General features: G+C 60.1%; 1 protein-coding gene across 9 annotated transcripts; it reads right to left on the bottom strand.

Annotated features, from left to right (window-relative positions):
- Positions 1 to 1,799: 1,799 nt before the first annotated feature.
- DCTN1 (dynactin subunit 1) lies at positions 1,800 to 20,273 on the bottom strand. 9 transcript variants are annotated; one of them, XM_032497847.1, is made up of 32 exons: positions 19,992 to 20,273; positions 18,131 to 18,376; positions 17,763 to 17,841; positions 17,535 to 17,569; positions 16,806 to 16,826; positions 14,508 to 14,525; positions 13,088 to 13,108; positions 11,666 to 11,857; positions 11,134 to 11,331; positions 10,780 to 10,984; positions 10,626 to 10,704; positions 10,354 to 10,513; positions 10,026 to 10,130; positions 9,662 to 9,853; positions 9,461 to 9,577; positions 9,074 to 9,226; positions 8,316 to 8,476; positions 8,042 to 8,210; positions 7,794 to 7,862; positions 7,497 to 7,559; positions 7,235 to 7,384; positions 6,911 to 7,072; positions 6,688 to 6,819; positions 6,360 to 6,485; positions 6,009 to 6,151; positions 5,594 to 5,760; positions 4,206 to 4,220; positions 3,894 to 4,027; positions 3,581 to 3,773; positions 3,245 to 3,324; positions 2,671 to 2,760; positions 1,800 to 2,257 (listed from the first exon to the last, which is right to left on the bottom strand). In XM_032497847.1, the coding sequence occupies exons 1-32, from the start codon at positions 20,022 to 20,024 to the stop codon at positions 2,120 to 2,122; spliced, it is 3,846 nt and encodes a 1,281-aa protein (XP_032353738.1). In that variant the 5' UTR covers positions 20,025 to 20,273; the 3' UTR covers positions 1,800 to 2,119. The 9 variants fall into 9 exon arrangements, with proteins under 9 accessions (XP_032353738.1, XP_032353741.1, XP_032353743.1 ...); XM_032497850.1 differs by having other exon boundaries at positions 5,627 to 5,760; XM_032497852.1 differs by lacking the exon at positions 4,206 to 4,220 and having other exon boundaries at positions 5,627 to 5,760.
- Positions 20,274 to 23,032: the final 2,759 nt, after the last annotated feature.

Here is a 23,032-nt window from a genome sequence, read left to right as displayed (position 1 = left end):
CCGTGAGGCACGAGAGAGGCTGAGGGGCGGGCAGGACCCAGGGCACGGGTGGCCTCATGGGCAGTCCAGTGAGTCTGAATTTTAAATTCTAGGCACTTCAAGGAATCCTTTCAGGATTTTGTTTCATTTTAAATTCTAGTTGGAAGAACCACTTCAGGATTTAAAGCAGAGAATGACATGGCCCAGTCTGCATTCTGGAAAGGTCCCTTTGGCATCAATGAGCACTGGCTGAGAGAGGCAACGGAGGCAGGGGGACCAGTTTAAAAACTGCTGAAGTACCCAGAACAAGAAATTATTCACAAAGTTAGCAGTGGAGGGAGTGGGAAAAAGTGAACGGGTATGAGAGACGGTAATGAAGGACAAACTGAGCAGGACTGGGTAATAAATTAGCTAAGGAGAGTGAAGAAGACGTCAGATACTCCGGTTTGTGGCTTGTCGCACACGGGACGTAAGAGATGACTTCCCTTTTAGACCTGCTGACTTTGAGATAGATACCGACAGGCAACTGAATAAATGAGTCTTGCATTCAGGGAGTAAGTGGTGAGAAACTGCTCTCAAGGGACAGGAAAGCCCTGTCCTCTCCCCACGCCTCCGGGAGGTGCCCAGTCTCGGCCCTTGTTTTCTCACCCACCGAGGGGAAGGCAGGTCAGCAGCGTGGGCAGAAAGAACAGGGCCGCCACACACTCCCGGGAGAGAACAGCGCGCTGTGTGATTTCCTCAGCGCTAGCAGAGCCCGGTTTGGAGACAGACTCTCTGATACCAAGACACAGCCCCCCTTCCCAGCCAGTTCCGGGAGAATTAAGTCCTCACACCCCAAGATACCCCTCACATGTAATGAGTTACGTCCTGCGCGTCTAGGCTGGTAACAGCTACGTAAACCCCCCGACAGCATCGAGGAAGGTCACACAAATCATTTTCTCTTGGAAGCCTCCCTGAAGAAGGCCAAGGCACAGAGCAGGTATCAAGCACTGTAATTCACCGACCTTCCCGGAGCGGGCTCCGCCTGGGAACCGTGCCCAGCACTGCCTGTGCCCTGGGCCCCCAACCTGGAGCCTCCCTGTCCCATCTGCTCCTTCCCCTCCAGAGAGGAAGCTCCCCAGCTGGAGCTGCTCTGAAGCACGAAGGGTCTCTTCCTGCAACTGGATCAGAGACCGCCGGCGGCCTGGACAGGGTCTCCCCAAGAGAGGGATAAAACAGCGTATCAAGGAGCCAGCCCACTGCACTAACCGGCAGGGTCAGGGTGCTGCTCGCTGGCCTCAAATGTACAAGTGATTCCAGCAGATCTGGGCCAATGCCCAAAAAGCTGTAAGTTTTTTCAAAGGGGCTCCTCAGGTGACACTCATTTGTAGGGGAACTTGGGAGCAGCGTTTGTAACTTCTCTTTGCTCTTACTGATCTGTAATGTTCTCTCTGAGAGGTCCTGGGTCTTATGGGGAGACCGTGGACAGTGCATCAGAAAGCTGTCTGGAGAGGTGATCGTACCATTAGCCCAGCTCCAAATGCTGGCTTGAAGGCCAGTGGAAGATCCAGGAAGCAGAGGCAGGCCTGGCGGAGGCTAAACACTCCTGACCCTCCTACCTCCGTAAATGAACTCAGGTGCCGAGCGCCCGGTCTAGCCCCTGCCCCCTTGCTCAGAGAAACTTACTGCATGTGAATTTGAGGGACACAGCATTCTACAGATCACTGCCTTCCCATCCGGCACAGCCAAGCCTCCTCGCATCCCCTGTCCTCCACTCCTGCTCCGAATCAAATGGCCCATGTCCCACTCCCAACACCACAAAGAAAGCACTGAAGCAGAGGTGGCCTCGATCAAGACGTGAAGTCCTTCATTAGGGGGACCTCACTCAACCTTTGTGGTGGGGTCTCAGCCTGCCCCCCATGGCCCCTGAGGCTCCTCAGGAAGGAGGAAGCAGCTAAACAGCGGGTTTTGGCAGAGGCCGGGGAATGGAAATAGGGCAACCCACGTCAAGGGGCCGGGGCGGGACACTGACAGGTGGGGGTGAGGCTGACCGGGGCAGGAAGAGCTCTCCACACCCAGGGGCTGGCCGAGGTGGCTGTGTGGCAGGCAGAGCGGCCCCAGGAGGGCTGAGGGGAGAAGGGGACCGCGGGGGAAGGAGCACTTAGGAGATGAGGCGACCGTGAAGCTGGTGTAGCTGCTCCTGGGTGAGCACCAGCCGGTGCCGCTGCCCAAGGCCAGCCGCGCACGAGAAGATCACTTTGCCCACGTACACAGTGTCGTCCTGCTGCTCCTCCTTGGCCTGGGGGTTGGGGGAGGAAGAGGCCCCAGGTCAGGGGCTCACTTGTGCCGTGTGCCCCTGACACAGTCCTGAGCGCTGAGACCGAGGCAGCCTCTCAGGACCTGAGGCTTTGAGGCTCCTCGGTTATGACGAGCACGTTTTTTTCCAAATCAGAACTGGAGTACACAGCCTGACAAGGGAGTTTTCAGCCCATCCTGATATCGAAAGTCATAGAAGATGTTTGTGAAAATATTGGAATTTTTGGAAGCCTTGCCAGCACTCTTAAGTTGCTTCCAAGTAAGGCTGGGCGAGGTAACTCAGATGTGCAGTTGTTGGACCTGAGACCCCAGGGGCCTCTTCAAATTCTGGGGAGAGGGGAAGGGCCCACCTGAGCCCTCCATACTGCCCACCCTCCTCCCCGCACTCCCCCTTACCCTGAGGAAGGCTGATGAGGCGAAGGTGGCAAAGTCAGTGGGGACCGTGGCTCCGGGGCGCTGAGATACGGTCTCCTTAAGGACCTCATCCTGGTGGAGGAGGGGAAGAGGCTTCATTCAGGGGACCCCACCGGCTAGCCCAGTGTGGTTTCACAGGAACACTCAGACCAAGGAAGCAGGGACCCACTCCTCTTCATCACCACACTTTTGCTCTCAACTCCAACCCCACCGCTACCCAACATCCTTACTTTACAGATCCTTCAAGGCCCAATTCAGGCTCTGCAGCTTCTGGGAAGCCACCCCGACCATCCTACCCCGCAGTGACCTCAGCTCTGACAGAAGCAGCACCTGAACCACACGCTCAACCTGTTTTGCTGATGAGAATCTGTACCGAGTGAGCTCCCAAGGCAGGAACCCCGCCTTCCCTGCCACCCCCTCCCCAGCGGGCCGTCGAGCACAGGGCTGGGTTCCAGGAACCCCGGCACCTCCTGTGGAAGTGAGTGTGCTCAGGGCCCCCCAGCGAGCGCTCTGAAATGAGCACCGCAGGGTGAGAAAGGGCGGGGTCCAAACTGACCTTGAGCTTCTCGATGGTGTCACTTAGGGCCTTGAGCTGAGCCACCTGCTCCAGGAGCTGGGCCGAGGGGCTTTTGGCAGCTGTGGGGAGAGCAGGCCAGTGAGGCCACCAAGGCCCAGGCAGGCAGCCGAGCTGGGTTAAGGGTCAAGAGTGCAAATGCTGGACCCTCCAACGGGGCAGACACGGAAGAGAGCAGGCGAATCGAGCAAACTGAACACAGAGGCCACGGAGCAGTGCTGGTGGAGCCTCCCGGCGTGAGAACTGCCCGGGCAGGGACTGCATCTCTGGGGCAAGGCGGGGATCTGTGGTTCATCCCAGGAGCTGGCAGGTCCATACCTGGGCTGGCGCGGGTGATGTCCACCACGCGGGTGTGCGTGCTCAGCTGATTCAACGTCTCCAGCAGCTGGGCGGTCTTGCGGTACAGCGCTCCAGTGGCTAGCTCACTGCCAGGGCCCTCGTGGGGTGGGAGGGAGAGCTTCGCCACGTGCAGAGGGGGCAGGGCTGCTAAGGACGCCTTCATCTGGGCTCCCTGTGAAGGAGGGGACGAAGGAAGAGGGGTGGCAGTGAGAGGTGACAGCAGGCCCTGCTGCCTGTCATCAGTGAGGCAGCTACATGCCACCTCGACCCGTCCTCCCCGGGACCCCCTCACCTTGAGGACGCTGTTCTCGTGCTGCAGCTGGGAGATGTGCAGTCTCATGGCAGAGATCTGCTGAAGCAGCAGCGGCGAGTCCTTCACCAGCCCTGGGCCTGGCACAGACGCCGGAGCCTGTCCGGGGGCACCGCCTGTGGGGACCACAGCAAATGTCATCAGCTCAGGTGGAGAGGGCTGAAGACGGCCTCCACCCGCAATCATCCCCTCCTACCTCCAGTCCTGATTGCTCCCCAGGGGCAAGTCTCACCCTGCGCCCCCAGCCCCGACTCCCACCAGCCCTGTTCACCCCCAGCCAGGATGGGTCTCTACCTCGCTGCTGCTCTTCTGTGCTCAGGACAGCCCACGGGGAGCAGGAAAAGAGGAGAGAGGAATTAGATGATCTGGGGGTGAGGGGGACACACCAGAGGAATCCCGGGTGTGCGGGAAAACCTTTCTCCTGATCACCACACCTTCTCTAGCAAGACCCTGCCTCTCTCAGGGGAAAGAGCGTGTGAAAGACAGAAAGGGGAGGCCACGAGACGGGGTGCGAGGAAGAGTGGCCGCGGGAGTGTGCGCTGGAGGAAGCACGCGGGGCATGAGGCCGTTCCTGCCTCATACTCCATCTCCAAGAAAGGCAGACGGAAGGCTCCCGAGACCCTCGGTGCTCCCTAGCGGCAAAACTTACGTTGAAGATGCAGACACACTCCCTGTCCCTCAGGTCCCCCACTGCTCTGAGGCAAAAGTCACCATTTTTTTTTTGGTGGGAAGTTTCATAGATTAAGAACCAATATTTGTTTAAAGAACTCATGCTAAAACAACACAATGTGGCAATTCTGGAGACTCCTCTCCCAAGGAACATGGACACATCTGCACCATGAAGACTGTACAGTCAAGAAGACACTTGGTGACCTCCGGTATCAAGCAGCACCAGTGATGGGGCCTCCGAATGAGGAGCAGACCCTAGGTGAGGCCAGCTGACAGGAGAGGCCCAGCAGGGGGATCTAGAGATCCTGAGGATTTAATTCCACTACAATGAGTTTGTCTGCTGGTGGTGAGGAGGGTAAGCAAGAAGCGGAAGAGAGAACAAAAGCAAACTATACAGTAGATGGGAACGACGATGGCAATGACCGTGACCTTGGTCAGGAACCTGGAGAGATGATGCCTGGAAGCCAGAAAAACTCCAAGTAAGGAGCCTTGGCCACACAAAGAGACCAGGCAAAGGTCAGAACACAAGCCCCAGGTGACACTGGGCGAATTCAGCAATGGAAGGGACAACCACACCACAGGGTGAAGCCACATGGACTCAGCGGAGAAAACGTAATGGCCACGCAGAGGAGGAACGAGGGGCGAGCACCGGGCCCTGCTGGGCGCCACGGCCGCGAGTCCCGCCTGCTGCAGGCCGGTGGCCCTCGTAAGTCACGGCTGGGACAGAAAGGCCAGACCGCAGAACCAGAAGGGACATCTACCAGCGTCTAACTGATGCTGTAACTCTGAGCTTCGCGGACAACTCGCTGATGCCTCACTGCCCCCACTTGGTCAGACAACGCCACACACCTCAGGAGAAGTAAGTGCTTGGTGAAAGCTGCCACGGAGTGACACCGGGCAAGCACGTTCCCAGCTGAACGTCCGGGCGGGTAAGAGGGGGCAGAAGTCAAACTGCGACCAAGGGCGGGAGGGAGGCCTTTCAGGTTCCTCTGGGCCGGCCCCACTGCACTCACCCCCAGCAATGTCAGAGACCAGGGTGGCAATACCCGAGGGAGGGGGCCCCCGGAGCCCCTCGATCGTGCGCTTGGACTGGCTGTTCAGCCGCTGCTTTAACTCTGCTTTCTCTGCCTCCAGCTGGTCGATGTCAGCCTGAAGGGCATCCATCGTCTCCTCAAACTCTCTGTGAAGGAGAAGCTGGGCTTGGGCAGAGCCCCTTCCCCAGGGCCCCATCCCCACTCCTCAGTCCCGGCGGGTCCCGGGAGCGGCCCTGCCGGCGGGGAGCCAGGGGCAGAAGAGGCTCAGACTGGGACCACACCATGGGGCTGTGCCCCCGGGGGAGTCTCACTACGGGGGGGCCTGGGTTGGGGGGCAGAGAGCTGCCGCAGGAGGGAGGGCTGGAGTGAGCAGGGCCCGGGGGAGGTGCCTGACTTCTCCTTCTTCCGCAGCAGCGCCTGGGTCTCCTCCAGCCGGGTCTGGACCTTCTCGATGCGCTCATCTGCATCCTTGGCCGCACTGTCCAGCTTCTTCTCCAGGAGGCTCAGCCGCACGTTGGCCTCACTGAGCTCCTCCCCCTGGACGAGGGCAGAGCGCGTCTAGTCCCCTTACACCCCCACGGCCCCCCAGGGACCCGGCTAGACCGTGAGACAGCAGGCTCCCTCAGGCCCCCCAAGAACTCCCACTGACCACAGGCACCACGCCCCCCCTCAGCCCACACCACGGCTGCCCTGTGCCCCACAGTACTTCCTGGCCCCCCAGGTCCTGAGCCTTCCCTGCCCTCACCTTAATCTTGAGTGACTTCTTCAACTCCTTAATAACTGTCTCTCGATCTTCAAGCTTCAAGCCCAGGCCTTCAGCGTCTGTGATCTCCGCACGAAGGGCTGCCGCCCGCAGCTCAACAGGGGGAGGCTAAGGGTCAGGGTCAGGGCAGAGGGTGGGGCGGGGAGAGAAGGTCACCAAGGTGCTCCTTTTAGAGATCCGGTCACAGGGAAAATCTCCTTGCTTTCTCCAAATCTCTTCCCTCGGCCTCCCAGCCCTCCTGTAACAGCAGTAGCTCTGGCAGTCCAGGTCCTCCAGGCCCCCGGAGGCCTCCAAGGGGCTCCCCACCCACCTTGCTAGGGGGCCGCTCTGCGTCGTACTCTCCCTCCTGCATGGCCGTGGCCACCTTGTTCATGGTACTGATGAGGATGCTGCATGACTGGCGCAGACACTCATGGGGGCTGCTGGAGGGGGCCCCGTAGATCTGTAGGAGCCCACGGCAACAGTGAGAACTCCACACAGGGGGCCCAGCTGACTCCCCCAGCACCACCTTCAGCCCAGCCATCCCGGCCCACCTGCTCGTTTGCTTTGAAAGCCAGCTCCTCCAGGGTAGCCACAGGCAGTCCCTCATTCTCCGCCAGCGGGGCAACGAGCTGGGCGGCGGCAGCTGCCACCTCCTGCAGCACAGCCACCACCCACGTCAAGTGCTTCCTGCAGTCCAGGAGGGTGTCAGATACCTGTGCAACCGGTCAGAGTCAGGAGCCCACCCTGGGCCCAGCACCACAGCCCCCAGCTCTCTCAAAACCATCCTTGTCCCCCAACCAGAGCCCGATCTTGCCATGCCAGGCCCCTCCTGGTTCTACTCAGCTTCCTTCCCGTCCCCCCTCCCAGCCCTAAACCTGTGGGCCGAAGGCTAGTGCAGCTGGGATCCCGGGAGCATCCGTCCCTGGCATTCGCCTTCGGATCTTCTTGCAGAACTGGCGGATGTCGCTGCACGATGTTTCCAGGTCCCGGAGCAGGAGGGCAATATCTGAAGCCTCCTGCCCACCCTGCTCAGGGAGTAGGAAATGCATGGGGAACCCAGTCAGTACTGGGGCTGAGGGTGAGGAGGCGGGGACCAAGAAAGAAGAGGAGCCCACGCAGACCCAGCTGTGCTCTCACCTGCAAGAAGGCGCGCAGCCGGCCCGCCTCCACGCTCATGCAGTCCAGGGCGCTCTGCGTGAACTGTGAGGACGGAGGCACGGCGCTCAGCTCTCAGCAGGGGGCCCTCTGCCCCGTCACCACCTCTAAGGAGTCTCCGCCCTCGGCTGACCCCCGTACATAGTGGGCCCTCTGGCTTCCCTGATCTGGCCTTAGTGACCCTGTCCCAGTCCTACGTGACACCCCTTAAGGGCCTGATCTGATATCTTCTGTTTCTGGTCTCTCTAAGGGGCTCAGCCGCCGGCCTGGACACCTCACCTTGATGTGGTCGGCCAGCTGCATGGTGCTGTCCTCAGGCTGATCGGCGAGGTGGACGCTGTACAGATGCTGAAAACGGATGACAAAGAGGCAGACGGCCTTCAGGCCTTGGAAGAATGGAGAATTCTTCCCAAACTGCAATTTGAGCCCCAGGTATCCTGGGACTCCAGGGGTACGAGAGAGCAAGGGCGCCCAGCAGAAGAAACCCTCCCTTCCTCCTGGGCCAAGCCGGGATTCTCGCCCCAGACCTGGTAGTACTTGATGGCCTTGGTGAGAGGCTCCACGTTGACAGTCTCATCCAGCTGATCCTTGTGCAGCAGCTCGATGAGGAAATCCAAGGAGCGCTCGTGGGCACTCATCTCGGGGTAGAGGCTGCCCACCTTCTTATACACGTCCACGTGGCACTGAGAGAGGGCACTGGAGACCAGCGGAGGGCCCTGTGAGGCCAGGGTCTCCCAGGCAATGTCAGTTCCAGCCAGTCCCGGGCCCGTGGCCCTGGCGTAGGGCTCGGGGGTCACTTACTGCTCGTAACGGTGCAGGGTGGCCTGCAGCAAACTCAGCGAGTACACCAGCCCAGCAGCAAAGCTGAGCTGCTCCCCCGCAGCCCCTCGAAGCCCCGGCCGCTCTGAACAGTTCTCACTTAGTTCAAACTTCTCCTGGGCCTGCTTCCGGATCAGCTCTGCCTGTGGGAGGAAGCACCAGAGACCTGGGGCTCAGGGCAGAGAACGGAGAACGCAGACTTAGGAATACACGGAGCTGAGCAACTACGCGCGGGGCACGGAGACGTGAGGGGGAAAGCAGAGACAGCTCTCAGACGGGCAAGGAGCCATACACGGGGAGAGGGCACTGACGCGGTCACCGGTGGTTCTGGGGATCTGGGATGTGGGGATGGACGGATAGCAGGACCAGTGGGATCAAGCTCCTTCCCAAGCCTTCAGGCCGCCGCTCCTGCTGCCCTTCTCCCTAGAATGCTCTCCTGACAATTATCTCCCCACTAACTCGTAGGCATCTTCTGGGTCTCACCTCAAGCGTTATCCCTTCAGTGATGTCCCTCTATCTAAGTCAGATCCCCAGCTGTGTTCTCTCAAAGCAGCCACCTCCCCACCGTCACCCGCCACGCGTAAGAAACGTCTGCCTGGGCCCCTGCTGACTGTGCTCCTCACTGCATCGCGAACTCTGCGAGCAGGGGCGCTGCCTGCTGCCTTTCCTTGGCATCCGCAAGGCCCTGTTCAGAGCAAGGTCAACAGACTCCGGCGGAGCATGGGATGGACAGACTGTACCTTGCAAACGAGACGAGGAATGAGCAGCAGCACCAGGACGCAGTCGTGGTCCCCGCCTGGCCGAAGGAAGCTGTCGGGCATGAAGGCTGTCAGCAGGGACATGTGCCGGTTGGCCTGGGCCACCTCCATCTGCCTCAATTCCATCTCAATTGCCTGTGAGGCAGACGAAGAGGTGGGCTCTCAGCCAGTCTGGAGAGAAACTCGTAACCGCCATGCCGTGCTCCACCCCGTGCCCTGCTTCTGGGACAAGCCCAGGCCAGGAGGCTTCCAAACCACCCCCCCCACCCAGGAACCTGAAGCCCAGAAGCCCCGGCCAAGTCAGCGCACAGCCGCGCCCGGGCTGGCGCCCCGGCACTCAGCCGTCTCCGGCCCACCCACTCCCCTGACCTTGGCGTGGGCCTTCGTCTCAGCAAACTTGATCTTGAAGTCAAAAGTCTCCGGTGGCGGCTGCTGCTGCCTCTCCGCAGACGCCTCCTGCTGGCTCGTCAGCTCGCGGTTCATGTCCTGGGGCGGGACAGACGGTGAGGCCCGGCCGGCTCCCGAGGGGCCCGGGACGGCCGTGGGCAGCGCGCAGGGGGCACCAGGCACCTGCAGGTGGGCGGTCAGCTGGCGGTACTTCTTGATGGTTTGCTGATAGTCTGCCACCGTCTCCTGGGCCGCCTCCACCCGCTTCTGGGCCTCCCGGACCCGCGCACCCGCCATGTCCAGCTGCTCCCGCAGTTCCAGCTCCGTCTCGCGCGCGTTCTCCTGCAGCTCGTCGTTCATCTCGTTCATCGCTTCCTGGGAGGCCGTGAGGTGGTGGGAAGGAAAGTCAGGGGGAGGGCACAGGCCGGGTCGGGTTCACTCACCACACGCCCTGCTCCAAGGTCAGGGGTCACAGGTCAGTCCATCCCTCAGCAAGTCCCTCCCAACCCCCCCAGGGTCAGAGGTCAGGGGCCTGCTGTTCTCTCACCAAGTCGCCCACGGTCTCCCTCAGTTCCCGCACTTTCTCCTCCAGATTCAGGTTCCGGTCCGTCAGCATCTCCACCATCTCCTCAGCACCCAGAGCGGCGTCCACCTGCGTAACCGGGAGGGGGCAGGGAGGAGGCTGCTGAAAGGGGCCCAGACAGCACCCAGAGGCGGCGCCAGCAGGGGGGTCGGCGGGGGCGCCCCGGGCAGGGTGCTGGGCCCCCCAGGCCAGCAGGGGGGTCGGTGGGGGCGCCCCGGGCAAGGCGCTGGGCCCCCCAGGCCAGCAGGGGGGTCGACGGGGGCGCCCCAGGCAAGGCGCTGGGCCCCCAGACCTGCTCCTTGAGCTCGTCGATGGTGCTCTCTGCCTGGGTCAGCTCCTCCTGCAGCCGCTCCCGCTGCTGCCTCACAGCTTCCAGCTCTTGGTTCTTCTTCTCCATGAGCTTCTGCAGTTTCACATGCTCCTGCTTCTCTGAAGAAGAAAGATCCCGCATCCTGGGGGAAAGTGGAGAGAGAAGGAGAGAGGGCGTGTGTCAGAGCCCCCGCGTGATGGCCGCCCTGACCCGTCTGGAGGCAGCCGGGCGAGCCCAGCAGCAGAGGGCCCTACCTCACCAGGGCGTCCTTCAGGCGCGCGTTCTGCTCCTCGAGCTGCTTGAGCTGATAGCTGGACGCAGCCCCGTCAGAGCCTGGGGAAGACCATCGACACTTTCAGACAAGGTTCCGACCCTGCCACTCGGTGCCCGGCTGCTCCTGGCCCTTACCCTTCTCTTCAATCTCGGCCTTGAGGATCTCCAAGTCGGTGGTGAGCTCGTCCACACGCTCCTTCAGCGCCTCCACCTCCTGCTGCAGGGACTCGGCCCGCTCTTCGGCCATCTCCTTGTCCAGAGTGGCCATCTCGATGGCGTCCGCAGTGTCGGCCATCTCCTCCATGTAGCGTTCCTTGGCCTCCAGCGCCTCCTTGGCTTCCTGAAGAGCGGTGGAGGTGGGCGGGGGCACGAGCGCGCAGCAGGCACCCTTTCTCACAGGACACTCCAGGCTCCGGTTCCAGCCCAGTTCCCAGCGTGCTTCCCCGGGCCCCGGGCCTCCCCAGACGCCCCCTTCATCCCAGGCCCCACCTTCCGCGCCTCCTTGAGGCGCCGCTGCAGGTCTGCCTGCTGCTCCTGCATTTTGCTTTTCCATTCCTGCACCTGCTCCAGCTGGATCTTGTGTTTCTCCAACTCTTTTAGTTTTGCCTTGTCTTCTGCGCGTTTCAGTCGCAGGGTCTCCAGTTTCTCCTCCAGGTCCCGCACCTGGGCCCTCAGCCCCTCCTCCTCCTGCAAAGGAGAGACCCCTTGGTCTATGCACAGCCACCCCACCTTCCCCACCGAGGCTGAGCGGAAAGAAACGTATGTAGCCGTCATTCCAGGCGCAGGGTCAATGGAAGTGGCATACGAACATCCGAGGGAAGCCCAACGCGTACGGGGCAAGTGTGGGAGAGGGGCAGCGAGGAAAGGGGAGCTTGGTCAGTGACGAGAGGCCTATGTGCTGTCCCCACCCTTCTGACCCAAGTTCTGGGCCTCCCCCAGCCCTGGGAAACGTCTAAGCTCCTGCCAGGGTGACAGGCCCCTTTGTGTCTTGGTTCTTCTTCACGCTGACCCCAGTCCTTACCTTAGAGGGGGAAGGAAGCGGGGGGGCTGCTCCGGGAGAGGTGAGGGCCGGCGTGGGGATGATGGGGGCCGCCAGCGGGGTCTGGGCCGGGGTGCTGGGCTCGCTGCTGCTCAGCTCGCCTGCGGATGCTGATCCGGAGGGGCCCAGGGAGCTACTGGCCCCGGCCGCCCCGGAACTGGCTGGGCGGGTGGGCTATCGGAGAGGGTAGGGGCAGACCAGAAAGAGCAGGGGGCAGGGGTGGTAAAGAGAGAGAGACGGAATATGAGACATGGTGAGAGAAGAGACAGAGGAGGATAAAGGCAGAGAGTATCAGAGCACAATGAGAACAGAGAGAGCGGAGGGCAGACGGAAAATGACACAGCCAGAGACAGTGACACAGGACCGGGGCGAGGGGGCGGTGGCGGGAGAGGAAGGGATGGAAGGACACATAAGATTATAAGGCTCCTCCCTTGGCACTGACCCCACGTTCCTCCCAGCTCTGGCACTATCCCCTTGGGGCGGAATCCCTCACTCCCAGACCTCCCCTCTGTGACCCACTTGTGATCATTCTAGCGACTTCTTAACACTATCCTATCGTTGCTCTGGGCCTGTGCCCTCCTCCCCCAGGGGGAAAAGTGCCTCAGTGTCCTTCCCAGAGAGAAAGAACAGGCTGATCTCTAACGTTCACGTTCCCAAAGACGGCTGGGCTAGAAGTGGGGGTACGAGGCTCTCCGCCCCTGTGAGGCCCTCCCCGCTCTTTAAATGAAGCTGACTCTCCTTCCCTTGGTCTACTTCAGGGGAGCCGGCAGGTAAAAGGGCGAGGGTAAAAGTTGCAATCCTTGGCTCCCCCCAAAACAAGGTCAGTACAGTCAACCCACCTGTCACCTCCCTCTCCCAACACACAGGGGCTCCAATCAGAGGACGCTCCCCCGGCCCCGTGGAGTGAGGCCCCGAGCAGGCAGGCCTGCCCGTGCTCTTCCTCGCAGGGCTGAGCCTCCAGGCTCTCCAGCTGGGCTGACACTCAGAGACTGCGCGCTAGCCAGACTGCCCCCCGCCACCCAAAGCCTTTCACAGACACACCCACCTCCTCATTCCCTGACACTGACACAGCCAAGTTCTTTTTCACCTCTCTTCCAATCCCCCTGCCCCCCAAACACACACCCAAAAGCTGGTCAAAATGCCCTTCTTCGAGAAAGCCTGCCTGGATTAACCACAACCACTCTAACTTCTCTTCTGCATTCAAGCTACCCCCTCTGAGAGCCAAGAGTCATTTTCTCAGGAGGGGCCTGTCATTACCCTCGGTCCCCTCACTCCCCTGAAAAGAGAAGCCAGGATGCACTGTGACCAACTTTCACTTGCCCGTACACCTGCCCACACACACGCACACGCCTAAAATGTGTGTACACTCAGCAGTGGCTTGTACAGAGGCCTGCTTTTTCTCACCTTGGGCCGCCGAGTTGTGGTCTGGACAGGCAACAGGAGCCAGAGGAGAAGTAGTCAGGAAAGAAAGGACAATGGAAGACAGACAGACAGCAAAAGGGACAGCAATGAGAGCAGGAGCAGCAACAGGAATGAGGCCACGGCTAGCGGTCCCCCCCGCTCCCTCCCTCCCCACCCCATCCCCTTCCTCCAGTGAATCTCTGTGTCCTACTCCAGGAACTCAGAACTCCGATTCCCCACTGGCTCCTTTCCCCGCTTCTGTCCTACCCTTGCAGACCTCACCCCTTCAGACACCCTGGAAACCCCAGAAGTCCCTGTCTCCTAAGCTGAACCACAGGAGACCAAGGGCAGCAGCTGGCAGAGAAGGTCTCCAGAGACCAGCCTTCTGCAACACCTTCTCCCACTCCAGCCCAGAGCCCCACCCGCCCACCACTCCCAAGGACCTTCCCAGGTCAGCCCCTTTCTTCCAGTGCCAGACTCCACAGAGGACTCCCTAGAAATCCCATGTGACGTGAGGGATGATATGAACCCAGAAGTGAGGGACAGGAACCTGCAGAGGGAGATCAAGTCCCCGAGGCAGAGGAGCGCTGCTGTCCTCCCGCCCCGCAACCCCCTCCCCGGGACCAGTTCCCGCAGCAGTCCCCAGCCCAGGGCAGAGGGCTCAGGTGTCAGCACCATGAATGTTGCATTAGCCAGAAGCTCAGAGCTCAGCAAAGTAACCCCACCCGCCTGCAAGAAAGGAGGTGGGGGCGGGCAGCAGCACTGGGAAACCACTGCCCGGAGCCAAAGCCAGAAACCCCTCAGGTCACTGCAAAGTGGGAAACAGATGATTAACTCCAACACCCAAACGGTGTTCTTGCCACCCAGAGTCTCACAGATCTGGCAAAAACAAGATTTCCCTTGGGCCCTGCTTCTAGGTCTCCCCAGGAGACTAACCCCGCCCTCTACTACCCTGGGTGACCCTCCATAGCTGTGTGTCAAAAGCTACTCTAGGCAAAGCCCCTTGGTACAAACCCCAGCGAGGGTGGGATGCTGGCAGTGCAACCAAGGGTCATTCTAGCAAAGGTCGGGTGAGGCAGGCCTGCTAGAGGCATGAACATGTGGACCTGCTTCCCCAGATCCTCTCACAGGAATCGCTCCCAGAGCCAGTTCACAGCAAAAGATGCGTGAAGCCCAAACCTGTGAGGCCACTGGGTACAAGGCCCGGAACAGAGATTCAGAGCCAAAAGGAGGCAGGTCAGCAGACGCCCAGGGCACGGGCACGGCAGCGACACACGCCCCTCCCTGCCCCCACCTGCATCCCCGTCCTCCTCCCCCGACCAGGTAGACAGAGGAAGGCAACCAGCCCCCACCCCCACCCCAGCAGCCTGCTGCCACCATCACGCTGGCAACCCGGCAGCAGGACCAGAGCAAGCAAGAGTACCTTTCGGGCTGTCGGTGCCTGTCTCATCATTGCAGAAAACCAGAGAGAGCCAGGGGAGGAAACAGAGGAAGGACAGACGGAGGGAAGGAGGGAGGGAGGGAGGGAAAGAGACCGAACAGAGGGAAAGGCGGCGGAGACAGGAGATTAGTGCATCAAATCCCAACAATGCAGCCTCAGCTTCCCGGCCCGGCAGCTCCCCAGCTGGCCAAGGGCTGCAGCTCAGATGCAGAAGCCCCCACAGGTGAGCGGTGGGGACAGCCAGGCTCCGGCAGGCACCGGAGAGGCACCCGGCCTAGTTCGCCAGCTTAGGCTGATGGCAGCCTCAGTGGCCGCAGCACCAGCTCCGCCTGACGTCATGCACCCACCCTCCTCTTCTCCACTGTGGGTGGAGTCACTGCTCCTCGGTCACCTAGCAACCGCCAGGCTCTGCTGGCTCCTCCTCCTCCTCATGACTGGACAAAGTCCTCCCTGAACCCGCCCTGCTTCCTCCTCCAAAGAACTGGTTCTGGCTCCTCCCTCCCCTTCCCGAGATCCCACCCCCAAGAATTTGCTCCAAGAAACTGGGCTGGGGGCCATCCCATTTCTGCGATGACCTCTCTGGGACCAGGGTATCACTGGACAGGGACACCGGGCCTCGCTGCTTCATCAGCCTCTCTCATGCCCTCACTCCCCTCTGCCCACAACCCCATCATCTCCATTTCTGTCTCTTATACACACAGACAACACCCTAATGGTGGCTCAGGAGGTGCGGGCGCCCAGAGCACCCCTCCTCTGCAGGGCACATATGAAACCCTGGGGAACATTCCATCTGGGCAGCGGCAGCGCTAATGACAGTGTCTGGCTCCTCTCCCAACTCTCCCCTGGTTGTAGGCAGGGCTGCGTCTGTCTGTAACGGGCTTCTAGAAAGGGCTGCGCACCTTGCAGAGACGTCTGGTTTCTCTCCCGCCCTCCCCCTTTAAAAGCCCTTTTTTTGTTCTGGTGCAGCTCCCTGCTCCCTGTGAGAGAAGCACTGCGGAGGGAGACCGAGTGGGGGCCTGGACTACTTGGCTGGCACTCTGCACCCACCGGGAGCCAAGGCGCAGCAAGGGAGCCTAGGCCGGGCTTTGCCACATTTCCCCAGGCAGCTGCCGAAACCCCGAGATTCGGGCACGGCTCAGGCCCCACCCAGGGCCAGGTGGGACTGCGGCCAGAACTCCTCCACAGACCCCAGACTGCAGGTCCCTGCTCTGCTCTCTTCGGGGGCCTGCGGTAAGATGGGACCCGCAGCCAGGAGACAACAATCAAGGGGAAAAGCCAAGTGTCTGCAGCGGGTCCAGCATCCTTAAGGGCGGTATTTTCCTTCTTACATCCCTGTTCCGTCCTGAGCCAGGACCCCAGCATATTGTCTCCTCCAAGGCAAGACTCCCAAGTGAGGACCCGCCACCAAACAGACGTCAAAATACGTCTCCTCCCCACCCCACTGCCTCAACCTAGCAGCTCCCCATGCAAGGTCAGAAGGGCCAGAAACAGGCTGGCGACGCGGAAACCACAGAAACACACACACAGCACAGGGCGTACAGGTCAGACAGGCACATGCGGGGGGGACAGCCCCCAGGGCAGGCGCTGGTGTGAAGAAGTGGTCATGGCAGCGACTTAGGCCAGAGCCTCGGGAGCGGGAGCGGCAGGGCTGAGCCGCACTCTGATGCTGGCCGCGGAAGGCTGCGGGGCGGGGGGGGAGGGGCGGGGGAGGCGGGCGGGCGCGGCCCCAGAGGACGGACGAGGCAGGGAGGGCGGGGCGGTCACGGCAGCCCCACCCAGAGGCAGGCACAGCGCAGGCTTCTGAGCTCAGGACTGCTCCCCCTGTGCTCTGTTCCCTGACCGCCCGCCTCCTGACCCAACCTCCTCACTTCCTACGTCCCCCACTCCCGAACCCCCGGTCTCCCCTGCCACTACCCCTCAGTTCAGGCTAAGTGAGAAGCCACTGCAACCCAGTAAACGCTCTACTCCATGCAGCTGCTGTTTCCGGTCGAATGCTCGGCATCTCTGACTAGAAGTCCAGTCCGGAGGCGGGGGCAGGGGTGTGAGGACGGGTGAGGATCACCCCCAGTCAGTGCTACCTGGGCCTGGACATTGAGCCTGAGGACCCTGCACCCCTCAGAGGAATTCTGAAAGCCAGGCTGCCATGTCCTCTGGCCACCCCAGTCCCAAGGGCGCACGCACACGCACACACAGGCATGCAGCAGCCCAGGGACATGCAGGACAGCTGGGGAGGGGGCTCATGGCCCTCACCCACCCAGGCACAAACAGTAAACACACCACCTTCTTAGGCTTCAGTCCCCGCTGCATGAGGAGTAGGAAAGGGCAGAGTTAGAGAACAGAGTGAAGGTCACACGGCGCTGGCTGGCCAGACATCCTGGGTACAGGTGTTAGGACCAATTCAGGCACACACAGGTGTGGGGGGAGTCAGGTCACTGTCAAGTCCAGGGTTAAGTGAGAAGAGGGCTCTCTCAAGGATCAGCTTCCAGGAGGTCCACTACCTGGCCCAGGGAAGCTGGAGAGTCTGGAGCCCCACCTCACACACCCTGGACAGAGCAGCAGAGGGGAGCTACAGCGGGCCCTCCGCACACAGCCTACAACAGGTGGCAGAGGGCCCGGCTCCCTTCCATTCACCTGTGAATAGAGCGCGCCTTACTCCTCCAGTCCCTACCTTCCCCCTACCCTACAGCCTTCAGGTGTCGGCAGCCTTGGGGACCAAAAGGCAGGAAGCTGACACTACTAGGGTCAGACCTGGCCTCCTTAGGCCCCTGAGCCTCAGTTCCAATGGATCCAGAACTTCTGGGCCCTAACAGCTTTGCTCTGCTACCGCCTCTAGCGCTAAGGCAGCAACTCACGCCCAGAAAGCTTCCTTCGCAGGGAGAATGGAGGCTGGAAGGCTAACTCCGTTTACTCACCTACTGCTTCTCCCTGCCTAGGATGGGGTCTCCCTCCCCTCTTCCTCCTTTCCCGCTTTCTCCCTCTTGCTCCCCACGCCCACCCCCAACCACTTACCGGTTTGCTGGTCTTTGCGTTTGAGTCAGCTCCCTCTGCAGAATGCAAACAGAAACACAGTGTGTGCACTGAGGCGCAGGGGCACAGAGCACCGCGGCCGGGCAGGCAGGGTGTAACAAGGGCACACGGCGCTGGTGGAGAATCTCAGGATCCACCGCGGCCCCTGCTCGGGGGAGAAGTCCTGGGGGCTCGCGGGTGTGAGGAGCAATGCAAGCAGGTGGCGCTCACCTCTCCTGAGGACCTTCGAGGCAGAAGAATCGGGTGTCTCTGGGGAAGTAGTGTCTGCTCCATCTTCAAACACCTGGATCTGAGGCCACAGAACAGACTCACTATAGCCAGATCACGGATGGGTGGACGGAACAGGGGCCCCTGCCCAGGTCCTAAGCAAGCCTGGGGTATAGGGCAGTCTCCCTAAGGATGGCTCTCAGTCTTCCCTCCCCCACTACCTCCCACTCTCCCATCCAGAGACTTAAGCTCATACCCAGGACTCGGGAGCCCCAGCACAGCAGCTGCGCATGCAACAGAGCATGGGTCCACGCCCACGTGCGTTCCTGCACACGTGTACACACACACACACACACAAAGGAGGTGAGCACCTGGGACTGGCGCACAAAGATGCCATGTCCTTCATCACAAGTGAAGTACTTTCTGCCTTGGACAGTTCCATCATTCTTGCCCTTTGCTTCATCCAGGATCACGCCTACCCATTTGCCAGTGGCAAAGAGTGTGGCTCCAACATAGGCCACGGTGCCCCGGTGGCCTTTCCCAATCACCTCCACACGGGAGCCCACTCGCAGGGGCCGGGCGCTTGCCTCCGCACTCATTCTGCTGCCACTGGGAGTCTGAAAGACACATGCAAACGTGCAGGGTTAAAAGCCTCAGGTCAGAGGTGTCATCCTGATGGTAAGAAAGGCCCCAGTCAGGACCCTGGCCTGAACCCCATTTCTCACGGTGAAGTCCCCCCTGTCAAATTCCCCTTTGACAAACGTCAGTGATGTGTTCTAAAATTTCTCTAGACTCCTCTGGAATCTGCCAGAAATTTTTTTAAGTTTATACTTAAATTTAACAATAAATCAGAATTCACTGATAGATCTGTAAGTGTCACCCCACATGGCTGCTCCCTCAGGAACAACGCCCCCAGGAGGGGAACTGCTCAAGCAAATAACGTGGTTTAGACCAGGCTCCCCACAGCACAGTGCCCTGACTCATGGGCCAGGCGAGTCCGTGAGCGACCCCACAGAACCCTGCTCCCCTCCCCCCTGCTGCCTGTCTTCCCTGAGGTTCAGGTGGCTCTCTAAGGCCTCTCCCTTTCAGCGGCACACAACCGCCTCCCCTTCTAGCCCTCAGGTCACCACCACTCCTACCTGGGCTGACTCCCCACCCCCACCCCCACGCCCCCCGTCACACTCCCAGACGCCTCAGGGAGCCCATTCAGCCATTTGACTCCCTTCTTCCCGGCCTGAGCCTGGGCTACCAACTCTCTACCCACAGCTCTGGAGAGTCTTCACTCGGGTTGCTGCTATGGAAACAAAACTGAAGGCCAGGTAAGGCAGGTACCTCAGATCTGTCCCCAGACTCCGCCCACTGGGCCAAACGGATGCCTTATCACCCCTCGGATGGACAAGCGCAGGACTGACTGAACGCTGTCCTTGGGAACCTCTCAGCTTCTGACACACCCGTGATGACAGGACAACGTGAAATTAGGTCCCAAACAGGCCCAGGGTTTAGAAGAAAATCACACCTAAGCCATTTTTAGCAATACCAGCTCCAAGAACCAGGGGCCTTGCAAACAGGTGAATGAGGCATGAAGTGGCAGCAAGGCCCTGAAGACGCCACAGGGTTCCCTTCTGACGCCCCACTTGGCTACATAGGGAACCTGGCCAGAGCCAGTCACTCCCCAACGTTCTCCCCCAAAGAGCTCATCTGGGAAGCTGATGCTAACATTCCCAGGGGCTCCGGGACCCCAAATCATACCTGAGACAGCAGAGTGGCTCTCATGGACCCGACAATAAAAGAAACTGACCGTAACATCAGGGCTGGCCTCAGACTCAGACACTCTCCCCAACCTCCTAACCCTAACCAGCCTCCCAGACCCGGGTGGACACACTGGGTGGACACTCCGGATTCAGCCTCGGCCAGAAGAGCGGGAGAGCAAGTGACACACAACAAAGCTGCTCGGAAGAAAGGCTTCACTGCAAGGCCATTCCAGCCCACCGACCCCACTCGGAATCCCCAGGACGGTCTGGCCGCCCGCAGGAACCTCTGGCCCGAGCTCCAATCAGAGTCAGCAGTCATGCCTTGCCAGTATCCACCGAGGGCCCAGCGCTGGGAAGGGCAGCCTGTGCGGTCCAGCACCAGCGGGGCTGCGAGTGGCCCCAGCCTGTCTCCCAGCCCCCACAGCAATGTCCACAGGCACCCAGGCCTTCTCCAGGGCCCTCCCAGACCAGGGCCACTTACCCGGCTGTACACGTGCCTCTTGCTCTGGGCCATGTTGCTCCCCTGGCCTCCACCCCCTCCCCCAGGTGGCCAGCGACAGAGAGAAAAGGCAGAAAGCTAGGCAGGAGGGTCAGGGCTCCGGGCCCTCATGGACAAGCGCAGGAGCCGGCAGGCATGGCCCTCCCCAGTCCATGGACCTCACTGGGTGGCCCGCTGGGGGAGGGATGGGGACAGAGATGGGGGCTGAGCAGCCAGAGCCCCTGCTGCCGGAGGATTCCTGAACCCAGACACAGGAGTCCTGCCGCCAGCTGATGAGTCTCACTCTGCGCTAGTGCTGCTCTAGACTTGTCAGGAGCCGCGCTGGCCTCTGGGTCCTAATGCCCCCCTGCTCCACCGGGGCCAGGACAAGAGGGACAGGGAATGCGGGACTGGGCCCACCGTCCTAGGGCCGGGAGCACAGCCCTGGCGGTCCTCCTAGTCTGCACGCCCTCACCATCCCTGCCACCCCCACCCCCGCCCCCAGGATCCGAGACCTCAGCAGACCCACAAGCATCAAGTGGCACTTCAAAACAGGGCCTGCACACGGCCAGAACAGGGTATCTCACTCTCCTTTCTCCCTCCCCTTTCTAACTTCTGGCCTCCGGGCCAGACCCACGTGACTAGGGTCTGGATTTCAATCCTACCCTGGGCCAGAGGAGCCAGGACCCCTGCCCAATACACAGCAAAGGAAGGGCAGCAATGGCGGCAACGTCACACCCACACACACAGCAAGTCACGTACCCCAGCCCCCACAGCACTGGCCCCTGCGCCCTGCGCTCCTGGCCTTGCTGCCCAGGCATCTCCTGAACAGAAACCATGAAAAAGCTGATTTTCTATATTGCACAAAATGTATTTAAAAATAACCATGGGTTCCTTTTATCATTTAAAATGTTTAATTTAGTAAGATGATACAGCCTAGTGAGAGGTCTCCAGAGGGCTCTGTACCCCAGACCACTGCATTCATGTACCCATCTAGCAGAGGCTGTAAGCCAGCAGTTCAGGGTCCCTGCCCCGAAGTAGCCAACAGGGTTGTCCAGGGCGCTGACCTCTGGCTCCACTGGGCGCAGCGTGGATGTAGATGCCCTGGGCCTGAAGTACCTGTCTTGTCCGCACTGGGCTTCACTGGCCGAGCAGGGTCTTCCTCCATTCCACCCTCTTGCTAAGGCAGGCCAGACAGCCTAACAGTAGAGTGATAGCCAACGGCCAGATACACGGCTCCCAAACCCCTCTCCACATCTCCAATCCTGGCCAGACTCCCTAAGAAACCATTCTTCTCCTCCCCTGCAAAAGCTCCATGTTGTCCCCTCCCTTCTATCCCCATTACACGGGTGGGCAGGGCCGCGCAGCTCCCTGCAGCCTGGGCTTCCGCAGGAGCACAGCACTTTACAGTCTACAGAGGACCTTGAAGAAGACTTGTTTAGCGCCGCGGTTCCGGTTCTAGACGGGGGCTGCTTCTGTTCGATTCCTGGCTTCAGCATATGGTAGCTACATAAACTCAGTCCAGTCACTTCCTATCTCTGGGCCTCAATGTCCTCACCTGTTAGTTGGGAACAAGCAGAGAACCTTTCTGAGAGCTGCTGCGAGGATTAGCTGAGATAATCCACGTGAAACATTTCGGACAGCGCAGAGTAAGAACTCAAAGCCAGGGAGCTGGCAACGTCGTCCTCAGGTTTGGACACCTCCATCCCCCACAGAGAGGCAGGCCGGGACCAGTGCTGACAGAGAAGCTGAGGCTTAGACAACTGAGCAACTTCCCTGAAGCTACACAGAAGGCAAGAGGTGAAGCCAAAACCGCAAGCAAAGCCTGAACCAGAACCCTCTGGGCTTTCCAGTCTGCTCACTGGGTCACATGCTTCTAGGTTCCCAAAGCCGCGCTCTTCCTCGGGGCCACACAGCCTTCAAAGATTCAAAAGGGCTCAGATTGAAGAGCCACAGCACAACTCACTAGCCACACAAGCATATACAGCCACCTAAGTCCGTGCAGGCTGTTTTCCTCCCCTGTGAAAACGCGACCAGCACCTGCCGTACGTTGTGAGGCTCAAATAAGAGAACGCACGTCAAAGCGCTCTGTAACACGTGCAGAGGCTGCTGGAGTACAGAGAACTACCTCGCTGGATAAGAAGTGGTGAATAGGTCTTAAATAAAATGTCTCAACAATAAACATTATAAGGAATCACAGAGAAGAAGAAGGTGAGCTGGAAAGAAAAGGAAAACCCGACTAGGCCTTGAATTACGAGTTGCTTCCGTGGCTCTGTGGAGCAGGAAGGCCTGCGACACTGCAAACTGTGGGCGCAGGGTGAGCAGCGACACAGGACTCTGCTTGCCTGGGGAAAATGAAAGATGACTGGCTGGGCTGAAGTGAAGAATTCTAGATGAGTTCTCCTATCAGACTAGGAGCCTTTCAAACCGGAGCCCACAACCTGTCCTCTTCACGCTCTCGTCACTCTCAGTGCAGGGAGTCAAACATTTCTTGAATGGCCTAGCGCGTCGACACTGAGCTGTATCAGAAGGTAAGTATGGACAGTCAGGGAGTTTAACACCAGCCAGAGATGAACTGGCTCCGGTAACAGCGGGGAGCCAGACCCCCCTGAGCAGGAGACTTGCATGATGAAAGCTCCTTGAGGAGGATCAGCAGGTGGCAGAGAACGAGGCGGAGCAGAGGCGGGAGTCGACTTGGTGAAGACAGGGACCGCACAGGACGGACGGCCGCGGCAACAGAGCAAGGGGTGAGGATGGTCTAAACCCGGTTCCTGAGAGAGACGGAGACAGAGAAGAGGAAATGGACCAATTCAGGGACAGTACAAAAGAGCCGGGAGAAAGCCCACGTTGGAATCGAACATGGGGGAAAGCAGCGGTGAGCCTGTCCGGGCTCTGAAGGTGACAGACCTGGATACAGCTCTGCTTCTCCTAGTTCCTCACCTGCACATGCAACTCCGGGGGAGGTATTTTCAGAGCACCAGTTACCCCATCTGACAAAAAAGGGGGAAGTAAAGCTGACCTCACAGGGATGTTGTGAGGATTAA

The sequence above is a fragment of the Camelus ferus genome, chromosome 15, assembly GCF_009834535.1.
Source record: "Camelus ferus isolate YT-003-E chromosome 15, BCGSAC_Cfer_1.0, whole genome shotgun sequence".
Lineage (NCBI taxonomy): Eukaryota > Metazoa > Chordata > Mammalia > Artiodactyla > Camelidae > Camelus > Camelus ferus.
This window is presented reverse-complemented; position numbering and strand designations above follow the sequence as displayed.

Excerpts from the sequence above, each read along its gene's own strand:
- DCTN1 (XM_032497847.1), bottom strand. The coding sequence starts at position 20,024 with ATGGCCCAGAGCAAGAGGCACGTGTACAGCCGG. Across the intron at positions 6,486-6,687 it reads CAGAGCGGCCCCCTAGCAAG|CCTCCCCCTGTTGAGCTGCG; the intron begins GTGGGTGGGGAG and ends CCTGACCCTTAG. Across the intron at positions 3,325-3,580 it reads CATCACCCGCGCCAGCCCAG|CTGCCAAAAGCCCCTCGGCC; the intron begins GTATGGACCTGC and ends CTCTCCCCACAG.